Source organism: Nanorana parkeri, unplaced genomic scaffold, assembly GCF_000935625.1.
Source record: "Nanorana parkeri isolate BGI_ZX_2015 unplaced genomic scaffold, ASM93562v1 scaffold613, whole genome shotgun sequence".
NCBI lineage: Eukaryota > Metazoa > Chordata > Amphibia > Anura > Dicroglossidae > Nanorana > Nanorana parkeri.
This window is the reverse complement of record NW_017306881.1, coordinates 137,191-164,595: the sequence shown is the minus strand read 5'-3', so window position 1 is coordinate 164,595 and position 27,405 is coordinate 137,191. Positions and strand designations below refer to the sequence as shown.

The 27,405-nt window shown below is 41.1% G+C and overlaps 1 protein-coding gene across 3 annotated transcripts in view; it reads right to left on the bottom strand.

Annotated features, from left to right (window-relative positions):
• LOC108792206 (bifunctional heparan sulfate N-deacetylase/N-sulfotransferase 4) overlaps nucleotides 1–27,405 on the bottom strand; it is a 278,647-nt gene that overhangs the window by 228,056 nt on the left and 23,186 nt on the right. For 2 of the 3 annotated variants that reach the window (XR_001941547.1, XM_018562927.1), the window contains exon 3: nucleotides 24,992–26,181. Coding sequence is in view for 1 of the 3 variants with exons in the window: in XM_018562927.1 (XP_018418429.1) it covers nucleotides 24,992–25,978 (987 nt within the window). In the remaining 2 variants the exon portion in view is untranslated. Of the gene's footprint in view, nucleotides 1–24,991; nucleotides 26,203–27,405 lie in introns of those variants that run through there. The other variant, XR_001941548.1, reaches the window with a different exon arrangement.

Here is a 27,405-nt window from a genome sequence, read left to right as displayed (position 1 = left end):
AAAAACGCACGACAGACGCGCATATGCAATACGCCTAGGTGTGAACGAGACCTAAGTGTAAAAAAAAGGGTTAAAAAATAAGTCACATAAAAACAATTAAAGTCACATATCAAAATTGTTTTAAAAAAAAAAAAAAAAAGATTTTAGAGTCCCCTTCCCCCACATACACACACATACAAATGCAAACATGTGTCGGGTGCGCCTGTGTGTGAAAATGACGATTGCGTCCTTTGCACCGCACATGTTACATATCACCCCAAATGTTGAATTACGAGCAATAAGTCTAGGGCTATCAATCAATGTTAACACTAAATTGATGTAAAACCTTTTAAAGTGTCACCTATGGCCAATTTTTGGTATGGTAGTTTTTTGCAATTTCGCACGTGCACGCAATTTTAAGGTTTGACATGTTAGGTATTTACCCGACATGACCCCATCTTTTATATTTTACCCCCCAAAAATGGCTAATATGTTTCATAACATAAAGTAGGAAAAACTTTTTTTTCTTCAAAATTTTTGATACTTTTTTCTTTATATAGTAAAAAAAAACCCAGTGGTAATTAAATACCACCAAAAGAAAGCTCTATCCGTCCCAAAAAATCATACAAAGCGCATTTCAGTACAGTGTTGCATGACTGAATAAATGGCAGTCACGTACTGCAATGCTGAATACTGGCAAATGGCCTTGACAGGAAGGGGGTTTAAAGGAGAACTATGGGGTATTGAGCCGACTAGAGCTATTGAGCCGATGTGTGACAGTTTCATTGTCACACGTCGGCTCGACACCAGGGGTCTATTCACAAAGCTGCCGAAGGATCTAGCCGTAGCTTCGGCCGATCCTTCGGCTAGCTTCGGCCCCAGGACCCCTTCGGTTCAGTATAACCAAAGGGCTGCTGTACCGACTATTCCCTATAGCCCGTACAGCTCCTGAAGTTGGCCGAGTGGCTCAGGCGAGCCGAAGGCATATGCCTCAGCTCAACTGAGCCGCACTGAAAGCCGAAGCTGGCCAAATGGCCGGCCATTGGCCGGCCGACAGCTTGCTTCTGACAGCTGGGCGGAGCCAGCCGTGATCTTACGGCTGGCTCCGGCCACTTGCAGAGAGATCAGTGTCCCTTGGTAACCAGGAACGCATCTGTCATTCCTCCCCCGGACGCTCTGGGAGTCTAATAGGCAGCAGAACCGTCCGGCCAATAGAAAACTGTTGGGCGGAGCTAGCTGTCACTGCTAGCTGCGCACAATCGTTTTCTAATTTTTTTCTACTTTTTGAACTATTTTTCTGTTCTGCTCGGTCCCATAGGTACCTGGAAGAATAGCTGAGCGGCATTCGGCTATTTACTCACTGCTGTTCGGCATCTATAAGAATAGACCGAACAGCAGCAAGTAGCCTGCCAGAGGTTCGGCTTAGCCGATCCAGTTGTTGGATCGGCTGAGTCAAACTCCTTCTGCACTTTGGGTCGGTCGACATGCTGAGCATGTTCGGCCAACCCGAAGCCACACAAAGCCACCCGATGTATAGCTGATTTCAGCCGATATACGGCTGGAATAAGCTGTACCAGCCTGAAGTGAATAGCCGAACAGCGTTCGGCTCACTTCGCTTGGGGTCGGTGAGTCACTCTGCTGCCTACGGCAGCTTAGTGAATAGACCTCCCAGTCTTCTAGTGGTTAAAGCATGCATAGGTGTAAAGGGGCATGTAAAGAATACACCTGCATGCATATCACTATGGAAGAGGCGCACCCTGCAAATTCCATGGGAACTGACTGCATATTCAAAGCACAAGTTATCAACGGCAAGTAATATTTACAATAAATAATACTGTAACATGTTGCTCTGCAGTGTTATCCAATTTCCTCTGAGGATTTTTATTTCCTGATAGAACAAATTAGGGCAGGATTTTTTGCTGTGGTATGTAGGAACAGTGAGCTTAAGAGTTTAGAGGACTAACATTTTTTTTTTTATTATTAAATATTGGGTTGATCTTTATTTCAACCTAGCTTAATACTGTACCATATTGTAGTCAAAGGGTAAAAATAACTGTATTTGGAAGAAAGAAAAAATGACCATATTTACTGAAATCTAATTAACACATGTTCTTAACCACAGTTCTCATTTTAGCAGTGACTAGAGTGAGTCTGATTAGCAGGCATAAGGTCAGCTAAAATATATCCTTGCAATGTGTATTTTCACTCTAGATATATGGCGAATAACAGTTCCAGTGGGAGTTGTATTAATTTTAGATGCAACAAGGCCACAGGGGCAGCAGCAGTTCAGAAAAGATTAGGTGTTGATGATTTTTCATATGGTTTTTAACAGATGGAAAAATTATCTCTGAAAATCAAAAGGTCTAATCCTAGACTGATTCAGGTAGACCACTGCACACTGTTAATAAGTAGTAAAACGTGATTTACTATTCTAAGGCACATGATTTAAAGTCTAGGTAATGATACGAGTTGTGATAGGTGTTGTCTTATCCCACAGCTAAAATAAATGGTGTTTATGCATAAAAAAGTAGGTTAACAAGAACATTTCTTGTTGCCTAGAGCAACCACTAAAATATCAGCTGTTATTTCTGCATTGAGGAGTTGGGAATTAACAAGGAATTGTAATGGCTGCTGTGGGACGACATATTCATGCTATCTAAATTTTCATAAATAAGCCCCTATGAAAAATATTTAGGAATAATTTAATAAATATTGTGAGCTATGCAGGTTAGGGCTTATTTAAATACAAAACACAAAAAATCCCCAGCTTCACCTGCCAGCTAGCCTGCAACCAAACAAATTGCCCTGTCAACAGTATGCGTTAAAATCAGAGGTTTTAGTTGCACAAACTTTTGGCCAAAAATATGTAGAAGCCACACCGCCGCGCCAAAGCACCTCTGCAAAGTGTGGTCCTAACTCTATGTATCCGAGTCTCCAAGTGTGAGTATATTAATGTAGTCGATAAATTGCATGCCGGTGTACCTGGAGGTAGCCAACTCCTCCTAATAAGGTGCAGTGACGCACTGGGGGCCCAGCAACCTAGAATGCATGCTGGGACCCCAGTGCGTCCCCACCTCCAAAAATAGTCAAACTAGAAAAAATGGTACCTGCATGAATATATAATCAGCCTTTTAGGCAGGGTGCACATTGGGAAGGCTTACAACAATACAAAACACAAAAAATCTCCAGCTTCACCTGCCAGCTAGCCTGCAACCAAACAAATTGCCCTGTCAACAGTATGCTTTAAAATCAGAGGTTTTAGTTGTAGGGCTTATTTAAATCAATGTGGGTTTTATGCATTGGAAAACTCCACTGCAGTCAAAAATGATTGTGCACACAAGTTTCAGAGCCAGAAGAACAAAAATGCATGCATACAGGTGTGTTCAATAAAAAAGAGGTCACATTTAAAATTGACAGGTTTATATATCCTTAAATAGCTTTACAATATTTATTTTATTTTTACATGGTCGTTATGGTGGAGGCTCTTCAAACAAATGTCCAAAGCACTGTAAATGCATGCAATTCACTTGCCAGGCATTGATTCATGCTATGCCTAGAGTACCTACAGTATTTAAATCTTCAATTTGGTCCCTGTATCCCTATAGATCATTCATGGAGAAAATAACACAAAGGCAGCCGAGTGAATAACCCAGCCGAAGTGAAGTGAGCCGAACGCTGTTCAGCTATTTGCTTCTGGCTTGTACGGCATGCTCTGCATGTTTGGCTGAGCCGAAGTGCAGAAGAACTTCGAGTCTGCCCATCCGACATCTGGATCAGCTGAGCTGAAGCTCCGGCAGCTCACTCTCTGCTGTTCGCCCCTATTCACATAGGGGCCTAACGGCAGTGAATAAATAGCCGAATGCCGCCGAGTGGCATTCGACTCGGCTATTCTGCTCGGTACCTCCGTGGTATCAAGCACAATAGAAAATAGTGAAAAAAGCAGAAAAGAAAAAAAAAGGGTTGAAAAATATTTTTAAAATGTAAATGAATAGTTGTTGTTGTTTAATGGCAGATCAGCATCCCCAGGTCAATTGGGGATGCTGATCTGTCATTACAACTGGGCAAAGCCAGCCCTGAGATCACGCCTGGCTCCACTCAGCTGTTATTTGCAGGGCTTATGGCCGGCCGGCGGCAGGCCGTTTGCCCACTTCGGCTGTCACTTTGGCTCAGTCAAGCCAAAGCGACTGAGCTGCTCGGCCACATTTGGCTGCTGTACGGGCGATAGTGAATAGCCCGTACAGCAGCCCTTTGCTTTGACTGAATCGAAGGGCTCCAGCGGCCCAAAGAGCCGAAGCTACGGCTGGATTCTTCAGGTCCTTCGTGAATAACCCCTTAAGTGGCTGCTCACTAGTCTTTTGAAGTCCTAGCTGATAATTATTTTCTATGTAAAACAACTAATAACACTTAACTGCACTCTTTGTCATTTAATTCTGCAAATAGCAATTACCTCAATGTTTCTCAACAGAAAAGCATCAAGCTATATCCAGTAGATCAAGCAAAAAATAAGTTGTTGCTTATAATGCAGAAAATTCTGGGAAAGTTCTCTACAGTATTTATGTATATCATTTTAGAGCTCGTTTACAAACACACATGCACTGGTGTGCTGAATGCATTATTAAAATGCATTGCAGCAATGCTTGCTTGCTTATACTTTATTTAACTTGCACTTCATTTAAAGTGGAATTAAACAAAAAAAAACTGAAAACTGTGAGCAGGCAGGCTTTTGGCAGGACAAACTTGCCGGCGTCTTGGCAATCTTCTTTAGAATGTACACTGAGTTAAGAATTCCTCTGCCAGCCAGTCAAGACAACCAAAGACCTGGCACCCAGAAGAAGCCGGGGAGAAGATGACAGGGCATTGGTGAGGGGGGGGGGAGGTAAATTAAATTGCACCACTACGCAGAGCAGCACATTGTGGTGCGTGATAACATGCTGTGCAAAAATGCAACATGTCCTATTTTTCTCACAGTACACCAATTCAGTACATGTAAACTGAAAGCATATTTAAACCTAAAATCAAAAATATAATAGATTGCAGCTCACAAAATTCTTAGATGTGGTGGCTGCATTAGTTTTCATTTTTCAAGATAGTTTTCCCTTAATTTGTTTCAATTTATCATCCTTACTCCAAAACTTAAAGAACTCCAGGCAGAAATTTTATTAACTCTTGCAGTGCTGGTGTTAAATGTTCATTTTTGCCTAGGGTGAAACAAGAAGTTATACCTACCCAAAACTCTGAGCCAGGTAACCAGGGACGCTGATCTGTCATTACACTGAGAACTCAGCAGAGCCGCAGTGATAACATCAGCGTCCCCTGGTTACCTAGTACCTCTCATTACGATGAGAGCTTATCAGAGTGGGCGGGGATATGAAAGCTGACTCTGCTGAGCGCTCATCGTAATGACAATTCAGCATCCCCTGAGAACTCAGCAGAGCCGGCTTTGATACCACTCGGCTCCGACGAGTGTAATGACAGCTGGCCCCGGCCAATAGAAAACAGTTGGGTGGAGCTAGCTGTCACTGCTACCTCCGCCCAATTGTTTTCTATTTTCTTTTCTACTTTTTTAATTGTTTTTCTATTCTGCTCGGTACCACAGAGGTACAGAGCAGAATAACCTCAGCGGCATTCGGCTATTCACTCACTGCTATTCGGCCCCTATGGGAATAGGCCGAATAGCAGCGAGTAGCCTGCCGGAGGTTTGGCTCAGCCGATCCAGATGTTGGATCGGCTGAGTCGAACTCCTTCTGCACTTCAGGTCGGCCGAACTTGCTGAGCATGTTCAGCCGACCTGAAGCCAGCCGCAGCAAGCCGATGTATGGTTGATTTCAGTCTGTGTACGGCTGAAATCAGCCATACAAGCCTGAAGTGAATAGCCGAACAGCGTTCGGCTCACTTCACTTCAGGCCGGTTATTCACACGGCTGCCTATGGCAGCTTTGTGAATAGCCCTCTAAAAAAAAGAGCCTGTTTTCTAGCTGTATAAGTTTAAGGGGGCTAGACTGTAGCCAGTAGGAGTAGAAAATGCCACAGACTCGATGGTCAGTGGGAATAAAATATGCCCCAGGGTTGTTGGTTAGTGGGATTGAAAAATGATATATCAGTTGCGTTTAGTGGAGAGAGCAATAATGCCCCATTGTTGGTGTCAGTAGAAGAAATGGTACTCCGTCATTGGTGTCAGTGGGAGGAGTAGTGCCCCATCGTTGGTGTCAGTGGGAGGAATAGTGCCCCATCGTTGGTGTCAGTGGGAGGAATAGTGCCCCATCGTTGGTGTCAGTGGGAGGAAATATTCCCCCATAGTTGGTGTCAGTGGGAGGAATAGTGCCCCATTATTGGTATCAGTGGGAGGAATTGTGCATCATCATTGGTGTCAGTGGGAGGAATAGTGCCCCATCGTTGCTGTCGGTGGAAGGAAAAGTGCCCCATTCTTGGTATCAGTGGGAGGAATTGTGTCCCATCATTGGTGTCAGTGGGAGGAATAGTGCCCCATTCTTGGTGTCAGGGGGAGGAATAGTGCCCCATCGTTGCTGTCGGTGGAAGGAAAAGTGCCCCATTCTTGGTGTCAGGGGGAGGAATAGTGCCCCATCGTTGCTGTCGGTGGAAGGAAAAGTGCCCCATTCTTGGTGTCAGGGGGAGGAATAGTGCCCCATCGTTGCTGTCGGTGGAAGGAAAAGTGCCCCATTCTTGGTGTCAGTGGGAGGAATTGTGCCCCATCACAGGTGTCAGTGGGAGGAATTGTGCCCCATCACAGGTGTCAATGGGAGAAATAGTGCCCCATCATTGATGTCAGTGAAAAAAATAGTGCCCCATTCTTGCTGTTAGTGGGAGGAATAGTGCCCCATCATTGGTGTCAATGGGAGGAATAGTGCCCCATCATTGGTATCAGTGGAAGGAATAGTGCCACATTCTTGGTGTCAGTGGGAGGAATAGTGCCCCGTCATTGGTGTCAGTGGGAGGAATAGTGCCCCATCATTGGTATTAGTGGAAGGAATAGCGCCCCATTATTGGTGTCTGTGGGAAAAATAGTGCCCCATCATTGGTGTCGTGGGAGGAATAGTGCCCCATTTTTGGTGTCAGTGGGAGGAATTGTGCCCCATCATTAGTGTCAGTGGGAGGAATAGTGCCCCATTCTTGATGTCAGTGGGAGGAATAGTGCTTCATAGTGTGTATTAGAGGGAGGAATAGAGCCTCATTGTTGTTGGCGTTGTTGGGAGGAACACTGCTCCATAGTTTGTGTAAGAGGGAGGAATAGTGCACCATTACTGTTGGTGCCAGTGGGAGAAATCATGCCCCATCATTAGTGTCATTGGGATGAATATTGTGCAAAGGGCCAGTCAAATGCAAGCAAAGGGCAACATCTGACCCAAGGGCCACATTTGGGGAAACCACTGTTCTAAGTATTTGTTAGAGAGTTCTCTTTTTTTTGAGTAGGCAAGTGTATGTTTTATTAAACATAATAACATATGTCCTGAAACATCTCCTACTTGCCTCTACTATAAACTGAATAATCATGTCTGTTTTTGTTTGATTAGAATCAGTGTAAAGTGTTGAACAGACTTTGTTTCCACCAGTTTATGCACTTGCTACAACAGGAGTAGCCACATCACAGTGCTTACCCAATACAAGTTACAGTATGCAGGAACAAAGGCATGAATAGAGGATATTTACATTTCCTAGAGATGATACCAGATGGCAAAATAAATCATAATCTTTATTTATATTGCTTAAAACACTCCGGTGGCAATGCTCGATGAATCATTTTAACTATTGTGTTCATGCTACAAAAAAAGCATGATATAGAGCTATATATTGTAAACATTTCTTAGGGGCATGTTGTTTTCTGTTCTAAATCTAAATCGTATTTATCTAATTAGAATTACATTTTATTGCAGGCAGTCCTGTGCACAGTATGTAATAAAACACCCGGGTGATAGTTTTGCCTGGTGCCTCCAGATGTAAAGTTTCTGACAAATGAGGATGAATGCCTGGCTGCAAAAATTCAGATCATATCAGCACAGCACAATGGAACAGCTAGATTCACACTTTTAATATTAGACACAGGCTTCATTCACATGCTTTTTAGTTCCAAATCATTTATTAAATTACATTAACACATTTATTCCAGGAGTTAGATATAGGTGGTTGTTTACTAAAGGTGTAGAGACTGCTCACTTAACAATGAATGTTAATTGACCATGGTAAATAAAGTGAAGGTGTGCACACTTCAATTTCATAAATAAGTGGAAGAAATCCTGTTTTTTTTTATTCCCTGGCAAATGATTTAGTATTTCAAGTGAACACAGCTTCACCTTTTTTACTATGCACAGTGACTCTTCTGAGTTAACTTTGCTGAAGAAGAAGGGGATAATAAAATGGTGTTGCCACTAACAATTCTGATTATTTGTTTGAATACGCATACCAGCTATGAGTCAATGTGAGGTATTTTCCTTAGGCAATGCCCACTTAATGAAGAAGTGCAATAGAGGCCAAGACTTTTTTTAGTAGACAGATTAAAACCCCTGTCATGTTGTATTGCTGTCTTTGTCTCTATTAGGGAGATTCACCCTCTCTATTTGTCCTGGTGACTGTTATCACTAAAAGTGAAAGTAAAAGAAAATCTCAAATATTGCGTTGCCATCAGAACAGGAATAGATGGGAAATCTTCCAGCTAATTCTGGTGATAGTGCCGAGCACCAGGAGTTTCTCTCTTTTTGGAGGGATTTCCTTTTCCTGTTGTGGCTATTGAAAAGGAAGGGAAGGAAAATCTCCCCGATGGGACACAGATGGCAATGCTGTCTAGCCAAAGCTAAATAAAATAATTTGTTTACAATTGTCTAAATATTTGTATGCGCATCACTATTTTAAATCTATAGTTGGCGCCTTTATTTACCAGTAGAGGCTAACACTGTCAGGGGAATCAAAAAAATGTAATTTAGACACATAGGAAAGGTGTCTCAGGGTTACAAGAATCATATTGTATGACTGTTGCAGTATGCGACACATACCTCAGGTGCAACATTCCTTGAAACTGAGGATCCAACTGAAATCTCTCTCAGACACATATGCCACACTTTTGGACAGAGATGGCACATCTATATACTTTAAGTGTACATATATCTGACCCAAAGTTTGTTTTCCAAGGCAACACCAGTTTTATAGGTTTGCACAAAATTAATTAATGCTATGCAGCATTGTACATATATTTGGCACAAAAAAAACACTATTCTTGTAACCCTGAGACACTTTTCATATGTGTCTTAATGACACTCTTTTTGAATTTGTGTTTCTTTGTGTGCCAAATTCATGTGCAGGGCTGCATAACATTCATGAATTTGGAGCAAACCTATGAAACTGGCGCTGGCTTGTGAAACAAACTTTGGGCCATCTTTGTGTGGCATATGTGTATGAGACAGATTTCAGTTGGATCCTCAGTTTCAAGGAATGTCGCACCTGAGGTATGCGTCGCATACTGCAACAGTCATATAATATGAACGTGCACTCTTTTTGAATTTGTGTTTCTTTTAGTCACGCCAAAAAGTACTTGGTCTTACTATACATCCCTTTTCTTCTTATTTTTATTATAGTTTATTCATATAATATGTAGCAAGCACAGCACCATAATTAAATATGGTGCAAATAGGAACTACGGTACTTAAATTTGGGGCAGAAGTCAGTAGAGGTCTGGAAAATGCCACAGCATGTTTTAGAATTTGGCACAGACATGTCTTAAGATGCATTTGTGTCAGAATTCTGGTGCAAACAATATATTGAATTCATCTGTGTGTGTGTAGTGAAAGTGAGATGGAACTGTAGTACCTACCCAGATTTCTTTGCAGTTCTCAGATTCTCTGTGATGGACAAACTTACTCCAGACTGGTAGCATGCCTACTCTGCAGACACCTCAGTGTGTACATGGAAGAGTAGAGCTACTGTTCATGCCACCTGGGGCTCTATAATTATAACACATGACAGCAACTTAATTAACAATGATGCCATGAATGACAGGCAAATTAAATCTTCACATTCCTTCTTCATTAAATGGGCACTTTGGGGATTATGGTCACAAGACCTACACGAGTTTCTCCAGAAAAATCACTGTACCACCAACACAATAAATTACATTCAAACTATTAAACTATATTAAAATAAAAAAGTATGATCACACAAAAACAGCCCATGCTCACGACTATATATGATAATAATGTACCCCTAAAAAAAAAAAAGAATGAATCTAACAAATGGAGATGTAATTGGTAGAAAATCCCAAGTTACAGTATATCTATAGACAAAAGGGTTTTTTTTAAGTTTTGGATAGAGTGGAGAAAGATTACAACTTTTATGGAGATTTCCCCTCACTTTCTGTTTGGGGACAACTTTCTTACAAACAGCAAGTGAGGGAATATCTGCAACAGGGAAACAGACAATAAAAACCGGCATAGGTTCTAGCCTTCCTCTCCTTTACTTTGGGGGTTATTCACAAAAAGGTGAAGAGTTTGGAGAAGGCAGGAGAAGTGAACAATCTAGGCCAAAATAGCTGATGTGGAAAAATTATCCAATTCAGCTCACTTTCCAGTTCAGCAATTTTGGTCTTGATTGTTCACTTATCCGGCCTTCTCCAAACTCTTCACCTTTTTGTGAATAACCCCCTTGATTTAAAAGCAATTTTTCTTCTGTCTGGGTTGCTAATGGAGAGTTTCCTTTACATCCAGTCTGTCCCCGGGACAGTGGTAAGTGGTAAGGTCTCTTTAACAGACCACCAGTCTGCTGAAATACCTGACAGGGGTTCTGATCATTCCCAACTCTATACAAAACAAAACAAATTGGTTTTGGCTATAGACTAGCCTTAAAAACAACCAGATACTACACTATATTTGTAGGAGGAGATACTAGAGTTAGTGAAATATTTCAAAAAGGTATCAGTGTAATTTTATAATAGTATCTAACCCTTTATGCAACAGTTTACTTAACTCTTCCCCTTTTATCAATATACTTTACTAAACAACAAATGTTTAGGCAGCAAATCACACTTTTGTAAGGTATATGCTTAAAATCCTTGCAGTAATTCTCTCATCAAAGGAGATGGCACAGGTCATAAGAACATAGTTGTGCTCTTTATTTCATCACACAGAAGCATGTGAAGCAGAACACCTACATTGAGTCAAGGTAAGCCTGATTCCTCAGGTGTTAAGTTGTGGGGTCTTTCAAAATGTCTCATTTATATGCACTATGTATGGTTGTGCGCTGTAAAACTATCTAGTACAATCGTCATTCAGACCTGGCAAGCAGACAACAGGTTGGTTAGTCCAGCAAATGTGGACATTGTGTGTTCATTTCTACCTAAGCACTAGGATCCCACACTCAGACCTGAGATGTTGGAGCAACACAACACAGGTAGCAGAGAAGCCTTGAGGTTAATTTACTGAAAGAATAGGGACTGTCACTTACTAAGTGATAGTGCACTGAACTGAATAAATAAGATTAAGCTGTGTTCACTTCAATCAGCCAATTAAGTGCTGCCAAAAATCCTGTTTTTTTTAAATTTTAATTGGCTATTCAAAGCAAACACAATGTTACCTTATTAATGAACATGCACTTTAAAAGTGAAAATCTACTTTGCTATATGAACATACTTTCCTTCTTTAGTAAATCAGCACATATGTGTCGCTAGAGAAAAATGATGTCACTTTGTTACTGTTAGGAACCACACCAGTGCTACTCTTCTAGCTTTAGCAGGTTGCTACAGCATCTGAGGTCCGGGGGAAATATTCTTGTATCTGGGTACACAATGAACATGGATACAGAAAGTCACGCACATGCTAGCTACCACAATCCTGCTAACTGGTCTGCTGGTCAGTTGTATTTGCCTGCCAGAAGATCTAGCCTGAGAAGAAAACACAACTCACTGGCCCTTTCATGGTAGGAATAATTGTCTGTGGGCTAAAGAAAGTACAAAACCCAAAGTGTGCTGGATGGACAGCCCCTGTCACACTCTGCAGCCGGCATATGCAGAAACAAGTTTCAATACAAGTGAAATAACATATGCACAACCTATTTAATAAATAATAAAACTGGATTTCCTGATTATAAACTATATTTTACTGCAATCACCGCAGCTGTAATAGTGAATACAAGTGGAGGAGCTGTTAATGAATATGCTGAAGCAGCCTCTTAAGAGGATGAAAATAGTCACATAGAACAGCTTCCAATGAGGAAGAGGAAGCGTGCAGAGTCACATGTGGGTCTGTACAGAGAAGTCACATCAGTCTCTGTACAGAGGAGCTTACACTCTAATGCAGAATACCATCAGCTATAGAGGACTAAAAATCCCTGCAAAACATTACACAGCAATGCAGAATAATAGTATAGGAATTTGGTACACACTTTGTGCTGCCGCTCTGCTTCGGGGTGCCAGCCTGAAGTCTCGGGCAAAGGGTCTCAGGAGGCAAAAATAGGCAGCCGGTGGAAGCCCTGTAAGAAGGCACCGCGTGGTACCCGCGTGGTTCCTCGGCCCCCCGCCTCTTCTGTCTTGGGGGCCACTCTACAAATGTTTTTCTCTCTTGGGGGCCGCTTGCCACATTTCATACTTTAAAATAAAATGTAACTATATCCAGTTTAAGTACTACAGACACTAATACACACACAATACGGCCCCATTCATATCTGTAGGTTTAGGTGCGATTAGGGATTCCTCCATCAGAAACATGCGTTTTACTGCATCAGGAATCCCTAATCTGGTGTTTACAAGTGGCAGCTGCCACCTATTCAAGTTAATGATCAGGTGACAGCAGCTTCATGTAAATGCCTGCACACCGCATGTAATGATACGTGATATGATTACATGCGGTTAGAAAACACTCTCCCTGGATGCACAATCAATGCGTCCAGGTAGAGTGATTGATTCCTAACTGAATGTAAACATATAATGTATCTTTACATGCGGTGTGCAGGCGTTTACATGCAACTTCTGTCACCTGATCGTTAACTTAGGTAACAGCTGCCATTTGTAAACGCCAATTTAGGGATTTCTGTTGCAGAAAAACGCAAGTTCCTGACGCAGAAATCCCTAATTGCACCTAAAATAAAGGTGTGAACGCAGCCTATTACACTTCTACTCCCCCTCACCCCCCACACGTAACAAAAAATACAACCCCTGTACTTATATATATATATTAGGGATGCACCGATACCGGTATTTTGGTACCGAGTACGAGTACCGATCATTTTTTTTTCGGTACTCGCCGATACCAATTACCGAGTAACGGAAGTCTCATTCAGGAAGCCAGGTGGCGTGTAATGACTCGCCACCTGGCTTCCTGATAAGCCGGGAAGCCCGGCAGCGTGTAAAGAGTCGCCACCCGGCTTCCCGATTAACAAGAAAGTCCCCTCTTACCTTTGTATGTGCAGCCTGTCACCCCCGGGGCCTCTCCAGTGAGTACGCGGCCTTCGTACGGTACCCAGACGGAGCCGCCTGGCCAGCCAATCAATGGCCGGGAGGAGAGAGAGAGCTGACAGGACGGGTCGCAGCGGTGGGGATCTCAGCACTGACCGCCAATGTAACAAAAGTGTTCACAATGGCCGCCAATGTAACAAACGTATGCACCATACACATGCTTAAACTTACCTTGTTCAGGCAGTTTTTTCTTTTTTTCTTCCTTAGCAGGGTGGGGGGGGGGCGTCGGCATTGATTTACATATGAATGGCCCGCGGCTTATTGATATGCAAATCACCGCGGTCCATGCATATGTAAATATAACGGCCGGGACAGGGGACAGGAACATCACCAGCAAGCTCCGGAGAGAGCACAGAGTAGAGACTAGAGAGAGCTGGGTGAGGAGGTGTTTTCTGGCCTCCCCCACCAGCTCCCTCTAGTGTCTACTGTGTAGTAGTGCCGGCTCTGCTAAGAGCCGGCCATCAGGCATAACGGACCGGCCCGAACACAATCAGATTGATTGTGTTCGGCCCGGCCCACCGGGCAAGTGCCCGGTTTGCCCTATGACCAGTCCGGCCCTGCATGTGGGGAAAGAGCATGTGCAATGACAGTGGCAACTAAACCGCTGGAGAATGGGAAACCATTGCCAATGGCAAGAAATAAACTAGAGCAAATGGCAGGATCAATCGGGTATTTTGTGAATATGGCTAAATGTAAGGAAGAAATGGTTCAGCAGCAGGTAAAAATAATACTTTTAGAGACATAGATACAAAAAATGTGGGGGTTTAATGGCACTTTAAATAATCCATGTCAAGCCCAGTGCTCTCTTTATGGAAAAAGCCATCCTGTCACAGTCCTTCCTCAGCCTGTTTGTTATGCCACTGAGATGCCATAAAGACACAATCAGTACCATACACACACACACACACAATGTCGTATTGACATAAGCAAAAACATGTTCACTGAGATGCAATTAGTGCCATACTGACACCACCAGAAACATATACACAGTTACAGAATTAGTGCCATTCTGGCACAACCTGAAACATGTCCACTGAGACACAATCAGTAGTGTACCGACACAAGCAGAAACATGCCAGCCGAGACACAGTGAGCTCTGTAATGACATAACCAGAAACATGCGTACCATCTCTAGTTACTGCAGTCAGAAAATATTAGTGTTATTTGCTTAACAAGACCATAATTGTCTGCATCAGAATCCTTTTCATACTTACACCATTTACAGTAACAGTATTATTAATCCTCCTGAAATGTCATCCTTAATATGTATTTCAAACGTAACACTTATCCTTCAACTGAATGTAGTTAATTTATTTTTTTCTGGGGCATATTTAGTTCACGTTACTTACATTTCGATCTCGGCATCTGAATAAATAATTTTGATTCAATAATTGCTCACTCTCAAGCAGGATGCTTACGCTGAAAGCCACTTACAGCCTCATTAACTATTAATACTAAAGCCTTTCCAGAAGTTTTCCATAAGCTAAATACATTTAGGATAATTATAAATGCCTTTGTAATTGACAATAGATAAGTGCAAAAAAAGTATATACTATGAATGTAACATAACTAAAAAGAGAACTAAATGCACTGCATGCACTTTGCATAAAATGTTAGCCCACCTTAAAAACTTTAGGTCCTGCACACTGCAGTCCCCAGCAATTGAACAGAACAACCTATATTTTGAATTTTATTAGGGTGGGAAAAAACCATGGATGTGTACTAAATCATTGGTTCTGGCATCATGGAGATGCTGGGAAATCGATCTAAGCTGTGCCGAAGGTGACGTCACTCTCCTTGTTCGGCAGCTGCGTCCTGCAATAGCTATCATTGGCATGGATGGCCATTATTTTCTATTGCGAATGCGGGAATTCTGGGTTATGTTGGTTATGGGCAGATGTGGCTATCCGGAAAAGAAGGCTGGGTGTTCTTATTGATTGCACTGGCTTTACAAATGGAGGACTGTGCATGACCTGCAGCTTTTTTATTGCAAATGTTTAATATATCAAGGAAATGATGCCCATTGGCAATAATTTATTATCATATGCTGGGTAAAATTTGATTTTGAAAATATGTGCATGGATTTACTTTCCCTTTAAACTTGTATCACTATCAGTCACTGGTTCAGTCAATACCAATGATTAAATAGGATTGGAAACTGGCAAACATAAAATTGTGGGTTAGCCCAGTATAGTCCTGTGTACTTTCATCAGACCTCAGTTTTTTGCTAGTGTTTTAGGAAAATTAACATCTTTTCTCTAATCTGCTGAAAAAATTCTGACCTTTTTGTTAGCTATTTTTTTCTTCAATCAAGATTCCTGCTTCATCACTGCTGAGCTGTTCTCTTTATGCTGCTAACAAGATCAGGCTTTCATCAGCCTGGCTTTGAAGGCAATACCCAGACCCCACTGGACTAGATGACGCTGGGCTAGCAGAATGTGACCTATGGGCACTGGGCTCTGCACTGTGGCCCTTTTCAGACCTCCATTTACTGGTAAAATTTAGCCACAGAGTACTTTCCTGGTCCAGAGTTGTGGCATTGCTTAAGTGTGACCCTGTCTCTGAATGCTCACTTTGTGAGTAGGCTGCATGAGCTAGGCATCGGGAGCTACCTTGTTATTAGCACCATGGGCACTACAACATTTTCTGTGTTCCATCAATCTTACCGTGCATGAGGTTAACACTGAGGGATTGAGCAATGACATTATCTGCTTGGTGGAGTGTGAGCTATATATCGCCATTAAGCGGTGATGAAGCACCTTCCTATCACTGCTCCTACTGCAAGACACATGGAACTCTCTTCAGTTCATTCATGCTGCCTGTCTACAGTAACTTAAAGGATTACTAAAGGCTGGGTGTTTTTTACCTCAATTCATTCTCTTTAAGGTAAAAAATGGCCAGTACCTTTCTGTGCCCTCCCACACCTACCTGTCAGCGCCGCTTTTCACCAGTGCCGGTCTCCGAAGCTATCCTCCATTCCCAAGCTATATATCCTCCATTCCTGGGACTATATTGGGCTAACCCACAATTTTATGGTTCCTGGTTGCGGGGGAGGAGATTGAGGGCACAGGAGCCATAGGCTCCATCTGTCGTCAATCAACCTGTTGGGCGGAGGGGAGGGGCGTGACATACCGCAGGGCTGTGTGTGTCTATGAATGTGCACAGCCACTTGCGGGCACTGCCGGTTACGAGCATGCACAGGTGCCTACTTAGCAGCCACTTAGCTGATGGAGGCACCCATGCAGGGGGAGGAAGAAAGAGCTATACGGGGACCCACTAGAGAATGAGGAACTGAAAATTTTTAATGAAAAAGAACAAAGGATTTGTACAAGTATGGGCCTCCTATTGATAAAAAAATGAAGCTTTAATATCACTTTAATCACTTTCGGCTGCCTGACCCTACCCCTGCTTCCCAGCAGTTACGTTCACAAGTATCGGAGGCCTTGCCTCATAACCTGGGCATGTTGCCTTCCCGCTTGCAGTGCAACATGTCTGATTCTAGACACATAGGGACCAGTCACACTTCATCTCACATACTACTAATAGTTCCGTGACAGTGTTCCATCTGAGGTGCCTGACACTGACAACCCAGGAATTTTGCCCTCTGTTAGAGTCTATGCCATCTTCAAAGTCTTCTTTAGCTTCCTTGGGCAAGGCTGCTTTCTACGCTCTATCCATGGAGGATGTCACTACTGATTGCTGACATTACCTACAGAGGTTATAAGTGTACTCCCATGCCTTCCCCTGCAGAATCTCTATCTGATCTGTCCATTGAACTAGTGACCTCTGAGCTCTCAGCCGCTGAGTCTCTGTCTGATGCTCAATCTATCAAGTTTCTCATGGATGAGCCGGCATCAGAGGAGTTGCAGTCTTTTGCCATTGCTCCAAAACATAAAGGGATCATCTCAGCTCATATTATTGCAGCGCACACTACCTTGAAACTTGAGGAACTGTCCATAACCTCTACTAATGCGGTCTTCAGTTTAGACTCCCAATACTACCAAGCATTTTCTGGCACATGTGCCTCTAAACAAAGCATATACCATCTTTGTGAAGAATGCACCTATCTTTAAGAACCCCACAAACAAGTGGCTAGAGGTCCTGTTCTTGCTCGCAGGCCCTGCACTCCAACCTTTTCTAGTCATGACCTTAATCTGTCAAACTCTAGTTGACTGGTTTAAGGCCATTAAGAGGGATCTGATCACTATGGCAACTGATACCAGGACACTTTGGCTAAAGCATTAATTTGTGGAATTTCTGCCTGACAAAAAGCATCTACTCTGCATGCCCTTTGAAATACATCTCTTTGGGACGATGCTGGATGCCCTCATTAAGGATGTCACCACTGGCAAGAATATCTATCTTCCTCAGCATAACAAGCCTAGGTTTTAGTCTGGGAAGACTCACTCAACACAGGCCAAGAAGAGTCATTTTTGTTACTCCAATTTTCAAAGCCAAAACCACGTCTGGCACTCAGTCCGAACCACAAATCCTGAACTTCCAAGTCCCCCAAACCCTCAGACAAATCCTCTTCAGAATGAGGGGTTGCCCCCACTTTCCAAAGTGGGGAGATGTCAGCCATTATGGACACTAGACCTGCCTCCTAGATGCTTGGTTTCGGGAGGTGGTTTACAGGGGCTAAAAACTAACTTCCCCTTTTCATTGTGTCCAACCTCCCTGTGCCATTGCAAAGATGTGCAGGATTCCATAAAGCTCTAGAGCTGCTTCTGGGACATGCTGTAATTGCCCCAGTCCCTGTTGCAGAATGAAAAAAAGGGTTCTACTCCAACCTGTTGACAGTTCCCAATCCAAAAGCCGGCATCCGCTCCATCTTGAATCTCAAGGCCTTAAATGTCATTATACAGGCACAGAAATTCCTTATGAAACCAACCAGGTCTATCATAGTCTCCCTTCATCAGGAAAAATTTGTGGCCTATGGACATCAAAGATGCATACTTGCATATCCCCATTTTTTCAGCACATCAGCGATTACTTTACTTTGCAATGGACTTTCTGCAGTTCCAGTTTGTGGCCTTGAAATGTATAGTGTGCTCTCAGGGAATTTCCACTGTGCTATATCTAGACAACCTCCTGTTTAGAGAACAGTCGGCATGGGTTCTGGTTGACAATGTAGTCCTGACCTCAGAGACCCTGCAGAGGTTCAGCTAAATCCTAAACCTTTAAAAGTCAACAATGAAACCAACTTCTCAATTGCATATGTGGGTCTAATTCTAAACATAGTTTTTCTTCCCCAAGAGAAACTTTAAACTCTTTGCTCCTTTTCAGTCCAGGAATCCCCAAACTCTTTGTTTTGTCATGGTCTGATGGTAGCCTTCTCTGAGGCAGTCCCATTTGTCCAGATCCACTCCAGACCCCTACAACACAACATCCTGTTCTTGTGGGACAAGTGAGTCCAATCCTTGGACAGACCAATTTGTCGGAAACCAGATTGTCCTTGGTTTGGTGGTTCAGGAATCTGGCTCTTAAGTTAGAAAAGTTCTCCCTTTTGGTCTACTGAAAAATTTGCATGATGGACACTAGCCCGCCAGGCTGGAAAGGAGTCCTTGTCAGTTCAGGGGACTTGGACACTGTTGGAATTCTGTCTCTTTAACCATTCTGGAAATTTGGAAAATTTGGTTGTCCCTGTAATGCTAAACCTCTTGGCCGCAGTGTCATCTGATCTGGATCCAGTCAGATAATGCCACTGTGGTGCTGTATATCAACCATCAAGAAGGAACCAGAAGTCTCACCAAGGTTAGAAAGGTAGAGTCCACCGTGTACATCATAGGTGTGGACAATTGGCAGGCAGATTTCCACACATTTCCACAGCCAAACCTGGGAGAAAGGTCCCTAACTTGGAGGTGTTCCAGGACCTGTGTCTCTTGTGGAGCATGCCACATGAGGACTCCTTGGCCTCCAGTTCCAACAATAAACTGGACAGGTTTGTCTTTAGGCACAGAGATCCACTAGCCGAAGCAGTTGATGTTCTTATGACTCCGTGGGATCAGTACACCTTGATCTACCCCTTACCTCCCCTGAAACTCCTTCCCCAATCGTTTTGCAAGAACAAGGTGAAGGGAATTCCAGAAATCCTCATAGCTCTGGACTAGCCTGGGTGGATGAGTTACTCCAACTCGATGAGACTCCTGGCAGATGCCATGGGCTCTTGCAGTTCATTTGGATCTGAATCAGTGATATCCAATATGCTAAAAGCTAAAAAAGTCTGCTTCTTGCAAGGTCTTTCACCATTCATGGAAGGCATACTTCACGTGCTGCAACAAGAAACTTTTATCCCAGGAAATTATCTGTGGGATGAGTTATTTGCATATGGGCGTGGACCAGAATTTTGCCCTCAGAATCATTAAGGGTCAGGTCTGTGTGATTGGGATCCTGTACTTAATCCTAGATTTTTGTACCAAGATATTAATTTCTTGGAGTCCATTAAGGAACACAGGTCCCACATTTCGTTGTTTATGATCATGCACTTGGTACTGCTTTACCACAAAACTGAGTATGTGGGAATATATTGTGCTAAATGCTGGCCCACAATTATTTTGTTTGCCAGTGTCCAATCCTCTTGTAGACAAACATATAACCCAACAGTTCCTGAATTCCTGTGGATTCCAATAAATTCAAAAAAATAGATTTTGTGGTAAGTAAAAAAAAAAATCATTATATATTCTTACATGGCACTTTTTTTTACAACTATACAGATAAAGATCTATAAATAACATAAAAAACTATCTATAATAACAGAAAAACAAAAAATAGGGGCACTCAACTGGGTTCATATTAATAAAATGCACACACCTGTCAAGGGACTATAACTCAAAACATATGTGTATTTTGTTAATATTAGCTCAAAGTTTTAAAACCTCTAAGGCCCTTTCTTCCTTTTTTCCCTACAAAGTCTAAAATAAATTTATCAACAGAAAATAGTGTGACAGCACCCAGGAGCCTTTGGACCTCGAGTGCAAGTTATCCAACAGACTACCTTTAAATTTTCTATAATTCAAAGATAGAATAGACTAACTCTCTGTTCATGCAGTGGAGGAAGACATTTTTAAGAGGTTCTTCAATTAAATATAGAGTGACTTACTCTGTCACGACAAAGATTTCTATGTGGCAGTACCAAGTAAAGCCTAAATGCTTATATTGCTATGTCAGAACGGTGCAATATATACACAGCACAATTTTAGATAATTTTTAAAAAGGTAGTTCATAAAATTGTAACACATACATCTACTGCATTGTTATATCTAATATACTTATTTTTTTTCCAAAGCAAGTGGTCACTGACAGTGCAGTAACTTCATATTAAAACAGCTGTTCAGACTTCGCTGTGGATAAAAAATTAAATACATTTGGTTGCTTTAGATAACTGCACTTTGCACAGCATGGTGTTCCTTACATGAATATATATTTTAGAACAGTACAGACAAACCTGATAGAATGCAGCTCACGTGTCATAACTGGCTACTTAAGTGGCTTAACTTAAGGCTTAACTATATATTTTTTTTACAGTATCAAAACAATGCAGCACAAACAAGACACCTCTTTTGATCACTTTCTAAAGAACGGTTTATTATTTTATTGTATGTATACATTTTATATGTAATTGTTTTGCATGTTTTTAACTTTTCAGTTTATAAACATTGAGCAGCTCTACCCTCTTGTCTACAATCCAAGCTGCTTGAACCTCGGTACCTGGTAAAGCTTCGACTGGAGCCTTCACTGAGCAATAGGTAAAAAACCGGCACACGTAAGGGGATCCGTCCATCCAGTACTTTATTTGTAAAAAGGCATAACAGTAGCAAACAAATGCTTACATATGTTAGCCCCTAAACTGAGCCTTAGTCGTAGCCAACGACTAAGGCCCAGTTTGGGGGCTGAAACATGTAAGCATTTGTTTGCTACCGTTATGCCTTTTTACAAATAAAGTACTGGATGGACAGATCCCCTTGTGAGTGCCGTTTTTTTTTACCTATTTTCAACTTTTCACACCAAGAAGTAATCCTAGTGAAATATAAGTACTTGCTGTAGATACTGCACTCTGCACAGAAGGTTTAATGTTACATATACGTATGAAACAAAAAAAATATTAAGTGATTTATTGAAAGAAACAATGGAGGGAGTAATTAAAGCATTTGTAACACTAATCTGGCTATATGATCCCTTGGAAAAGTCCTGGGCCTAATTCATGAAAGCCTTGTAACAGTTTTGTTAACATTACCAACATGTGTGACAGATTTTGTGCCACTTTTACAATATGTTGCTATAGCAGCATCAAATTCTAAAATAATTATTGCCAGTTCGTAGCTATAGCATCCCAGTAAGCAATGACACTTTGTATCCGACAGCGTCACAGCAACCAATGATGTGGGGTTGAACATTGACAGTGGGCAGATACCATAGCCGCTAGACAGCCCACTGCTAGTTATGGAATCTGCCCACTGCTGTCAATTGTCAATCACAGGGAAGACAGACCTGCTAGGTAACTAGTCTCTCAGCTTCCCTATCAGAGCTTTGCCCATTGACAAGCTAAGAGAAGGCAGACCTGAAAGGGAACTAGTTTCTCAACATCAGACTTCTCCCACCCAACAGCTCAACTCCCCCTATGTAACTGAAGCAGTGGCCAGACAGGGAGCTCAGTAATGCTAAGCATGTGATTTTATCAGGCTTTGCAATTCTCAGTTGCACTGAGGACGGATGCAATATAGTGCATGTATATCTGTTCACTACTATATGCATTTGTCACTGTGTCAGCTTGAGGAAGGGACCCTGCACAGCCCCGAAACGTTGGCAATTTTGACCTATGTGACATTATTTGCAATAAATATTTTCTTTGTATTTTGGAGTGCTGGTGACCTATCTTCACATGACTGCACAAGTAGACACCCCCTTCAAATTAGTATGTCTGAATGGGTCTCAATCAGCTTTCACATCTGGGCACTACATTTTTTTCATTTGTCTTTGCAAAACTGCTCAAGCTCTGTCAGGTTGCATAAAGATCATGACTGAACAGCTTTTTACAGTACAAATTCTCTACTTGATTGAGATCTGGGGGTTGATTTACTAACCTTATAAACACACCACGAACATGTATACACCTCTGCAGTGTGTTCCCTCCCAGCATGATCTATGGGTGGAATCTAAACACCTTTGTAGTGTGTACACACCCAGCAGGTGTGTTGTGCAAAGCCCTGCCCTGAATTGCAAGGTGATGTTGTGTAAATTAGCTCTACATTGCGTTGATGAATGCGGGAATGTAAATGCATGAGCTAACCATTTTTGTCTAAACTGTGAAGCAGCATTATATATGCATCATGTGCATGATTTTTCTATATATGGCATTAGTGGAAACATGCTTATAGAGACTTTTTGGTTGATAAATACACTTTGCTGTGTAAAAATCACACGCACCTGGTGCGTGTGTTTAGGTTAGTAAATCACCCCCCTGGACTCTGACTTGGCCATTCCAGGACATCAACACCTTTGTTTTAAGCCATTCATGTGTTTTTTTGGCTTTAAGCTTGGATCATTGTCTTGCCGAAGGCAAATCTCCCTAGGCTCAGAATTCTTGCAGACTGCATAAGATTTTACTCCATGATTTCTCTTTCTCTCTTGCATAATTACCTATTTCTGGTGGCCTGCTTGCTCTTAGAAGCTCTCCTGTCCTTTTATTTTTTTTAATCATTGCTTTACTAGTACTTTAATTTATTATTTAACTGTATTTTGTCATTTGAGTGACTTTTCTAGTATCTGAAGCAGGAGTGCCTAGGCATCCTTGAATACCAGGCAGCGCACTGCTATTTTTCAAAAGAAATTCCATACAAAAGGTACATTTTTTCAGGATACTTGGTAGGCACAATTAGCATTTCTAAACTTTCCATATAACAAAAAATAAAAACTTAAAAGGAGTGTATATTTATGCAATCAGTTATTCTGTGTTTTTTCATTGTAACCAATATAAATGGTATACACTGTGTTCTACAGCAATAAAACATGGACACTTTTAATAATAGTTAGTATTCTTTTTATAGACACTGAATGTGATTTAACAAAAAAACTTTAAGTTGGAGTTGGGCTTTAATCATCCTCAACAATGTCCTATTTCAGGAAAAAAAAATCTTATTGTCACCAATAATTGGCCAATAAAATAGATCTGCCCCACTTAGGAGAACAAATGTAATTACATTCAGATGCCTAAAATATTTTAATCTATACACCCCTACAGAGAATGACAGTTTATTTATGACCCAGATTATAGTTTTAAAAATATATTACATTCCTTAAGTAGCATTTTTCACTTCATTTCACATTTGTTACATGGATTTTGGTTTACATAAAAATGCAAATGAAAAAAGTGATATTTGAGTGCCAATTATTCATGTTTGCACATGTGTAAGCTTATATATTGTTATTACATAACCCTTTAGGATTATTTTGTTTTGTCTGTTTTTATTTTACTGAGCTATATTTTAAAAAAATGTTAGCAAACACTAACTGAGTAAAAAAGAAGAAAAAAAGCCGGATAAAAAACATTGCTTTTGCCTGTATTGTTTTAGACAGATAAAGTAGGATTACATTCCTTATAGGTAAGAACACATAGAAAATGTCTAGGTTGTCAATACAATGTAACACAGTTGCATATATTTACCTTGCCCTATAGGCTAAAAAGTCAAGTTGATTGCTTTAAATTGACCCAGTGGAAACATGTTGCAATAATATTGTCTTATTTATTATTTATTTTTTGTCCAACATGTGAAGATAAAAAACGGATATATTATTCTTTGAACCCAGACTTGTGGAAAGGCAGCATCAGCTGGGACCTAGATAGGATTTTTGGGCATTTTTTTCTGCTTGTTTTTATCATTTATTTTTTTCACAAATGATTTAGGTACGTCTTCAGGAAAAAATATCAGTAAATTGTTAGGGTGAGGATGTGCTTTCTGTTAACCTCAGAGGAAGTGCCAAGGACACTGCATTTCTGGCAAGATCAACAGGTATTTTCAGAACTTTCTGAAAATGTTCTTAGCATGAAAAGTGAAAACCAATGTAGCCATCATATCTAAAGACTGGTAACCTGCAATATGTTGAATTGTATGTATGGCCAAAGCTTTTTTTTCAGATTGGATAGAGTAGGGAATGGTTAAAACCCCTATCAATTTATTATTTGTTGTCTGTGTCCTGTTGGGGAGATTTCCCCTCACTTCCTGTCATGGAGATGAAAGAGCAAGTGAGAGTAAACATCTACAAAGTGAGGTAAAAATCACCGGAAGAGATTCTTCTGAGTTGAATAGATGTAATCAGATAGCCCAGATCACTTCTGCAACAAAGGGAGCAGTCATGAGGTATTTTACAGTACTAGCATGATGGCATTATCATGATAGAGGCACCATCATTGCTAAGCTTTAGAATTCGGAATTTAAACATACGGGTTTGGTAGCAGTAAAAGTGCTGGGTCTCCCTTTCCTACAGAACTGCAAGTTTCATTATTACAATGTGATCATTTATTCCTCATTGATGACATTGTTTAATTAAATTTAAGATAAATTGCACTTACCTTAACATCATTTGCATTCATCCTAGTGCCTTCCTTTCCAACAAATATATCATCTATGTCTACAAGAATGAATCTGTTCAAAGATAAACTAAGTTTCTTCCCAGACAAAAAAGATATGGCATCTATAAAAATTAATTTATGCAACCAAAAATTCAAGTTGTTTCCAAACAAAACTCTTTGAATCCCATCATGAAGTCCAAGGTCTTGGATAACAGTGGCTTGAAGGGAAGATCTGGATAAAGAAGGATCATGTTGCTCAGATGTTTGCAGTTCAGATAAGATCACAGGTTGGTATGTTGAATGGTTGTACTGGAAAACTGTCCAGTCTTCCCCAGGCAGAGGCCCTTTAGCAACTGTTGCTTTTGTTATGTGAAGCAGTGGAGAGGATGGATTTACAAAACAGTCTTTCAGAGCTACATTGTTGTAGAGAAGTAATGGAAAACCTTTCAATTTGGTATTTGGTAAGCTATTTTCATTAGCTTTATGGAAAGCAATAATGCTGACGCTGTAATCAATGCAGTATTTTTCAAGAAGTTCTCGATTCCAAGAGTCCATTGCTACATACTTTAAAATGTTTTCATAGATTATGATTGCATATTTACCTTTGCCATCTTTTGTAAGTGGAGGGATGTCTCCTTTACCAGGTGCAATGACTATGTGGTACTGAAACCTGCTGGACTCCAGGATGGCTACAATATCTTGTCCAAGCTGAGAGTATTGGCTCTCCACAAAGAGTAACACTGTGAGGTCTGTCATGGAAGCAGTACCGGTAATAATTGGCTTAGCAGTCCTTATCTCCACTGTCCTGTATGGTAATAGGTTTATGTCTTCACAATTAGCTTGAGCAGTTGTCTCAATAAGTACTATTGCCTGCTTGTGACCAGAATATAAATAGTAAGCAGAAATTACTATACTTATAAGACAGAAAGTGGCTAAGAGAAGTACTAGTGTTCGGAAGCTCCTTCGCAACTTTACAATATGATTCATGTTTTAGTTGTTTCTTTCTTTCCAAAAATGCCAGTGTCTCTCCACCTATTCCCTATTAAAGTGACTTTGTAAGTAGAACATTGAAGTGAGCTTGCACTCCTCTGTAAGTGCTTATGTGACCATTGCACTACATTTACATCAATGTCTATTAAAAAAGTTTGGTCAAGAGCACATATGTATAGATGTCTGTATGATGGACTTGACTTGCTAACAAGATTTCCTGGTGGCTATTGTTGATCATTACCTATAAAATAAAGATATTAATAGCATTAGTGATTGTTGCCTATAAACATTTAAACCAATATATTCCAGTAAATAAGTATAGTCTGAAACCTGTTATATGTTAAACTATAAATGAAGACACATTTTTGTATTGGCAATTGGCATTGCAAAACACTTCTGAACATATATTGGCCAAAAAGATTACAAATAAGACTAGAGCATTGTTTATATAGTACATGTTGTAGGGAACAACTGCAGTTCCAATACAAATGGCAAGCTTTAAATAATAACAAAATAGGCGCAATTTAAAACAAAATGCATTTACGCTTTTTTCCCCTTTCCTCTAACCTAACCCACCCTCCCGCTCTAAAGATGCATGTTTACCCCAATCCAATGACCACGGCTCTACTTTTTGTTTAGATGCAGCACCAAATGTCTTCACTGTCCGGGCTGCACTTGTGCATTACAGGCACACAGACTTCTATGGGACCATCTGTGAGCATATTCGGCCTCAGAGCACTACTGCACAGGGTGGGTTAGACAGGGTCAGGGTATGGGGGAGCAAAAAAGATAAATGCCCCTTGACTTAAAGGACGCCTCTCCTTTAAAGCTTGCACTAAAGCACAGTAATTGTAGTACAGTACATTTGCTTCATACTTCATACAAAGCTTGGGCTGCACAGGGCTTGCATATTTTTTACATCATCTTTGAATTTCTATTCAAAAACACTGTAACCATCCTGTGCAATGTGTGCAATAAAACGACTTTGTTACATTTAACATTTTTCTCTGCAGACATTACTTCAAGCACAACCTAAAACTGTACTAATTCTTAAAGTAATAATGCTTTTAATTGTCACAAAAACTGGGCAAGAATAGTATACAGTAGGCTGCCATACTCAGAGAGAGATAGTTAATATCAGTGAAAAACTATCTCTCTCTGAATAGTAATCCAGCATGATTACTGCCTTTGCCAGGAGTTTTTGAAATAAATACCAGTTAGTGCTGCTTTCTCTTCCTGTGCATGGGGACTGGTCTTGTCTACACCCTCTCCTGTAGTTTAATGCAGGCAGCCTGTAGTGTGTGGTCCTGCTGGATTCCTCCCACAGCTCTTCTGCACAGACTATGAGCAGCACAGTGATGATGTCATTGCTACTTTTACAAGGTAATATTTCAGTTTGGAATGGGATTTCATGCACACAAAGT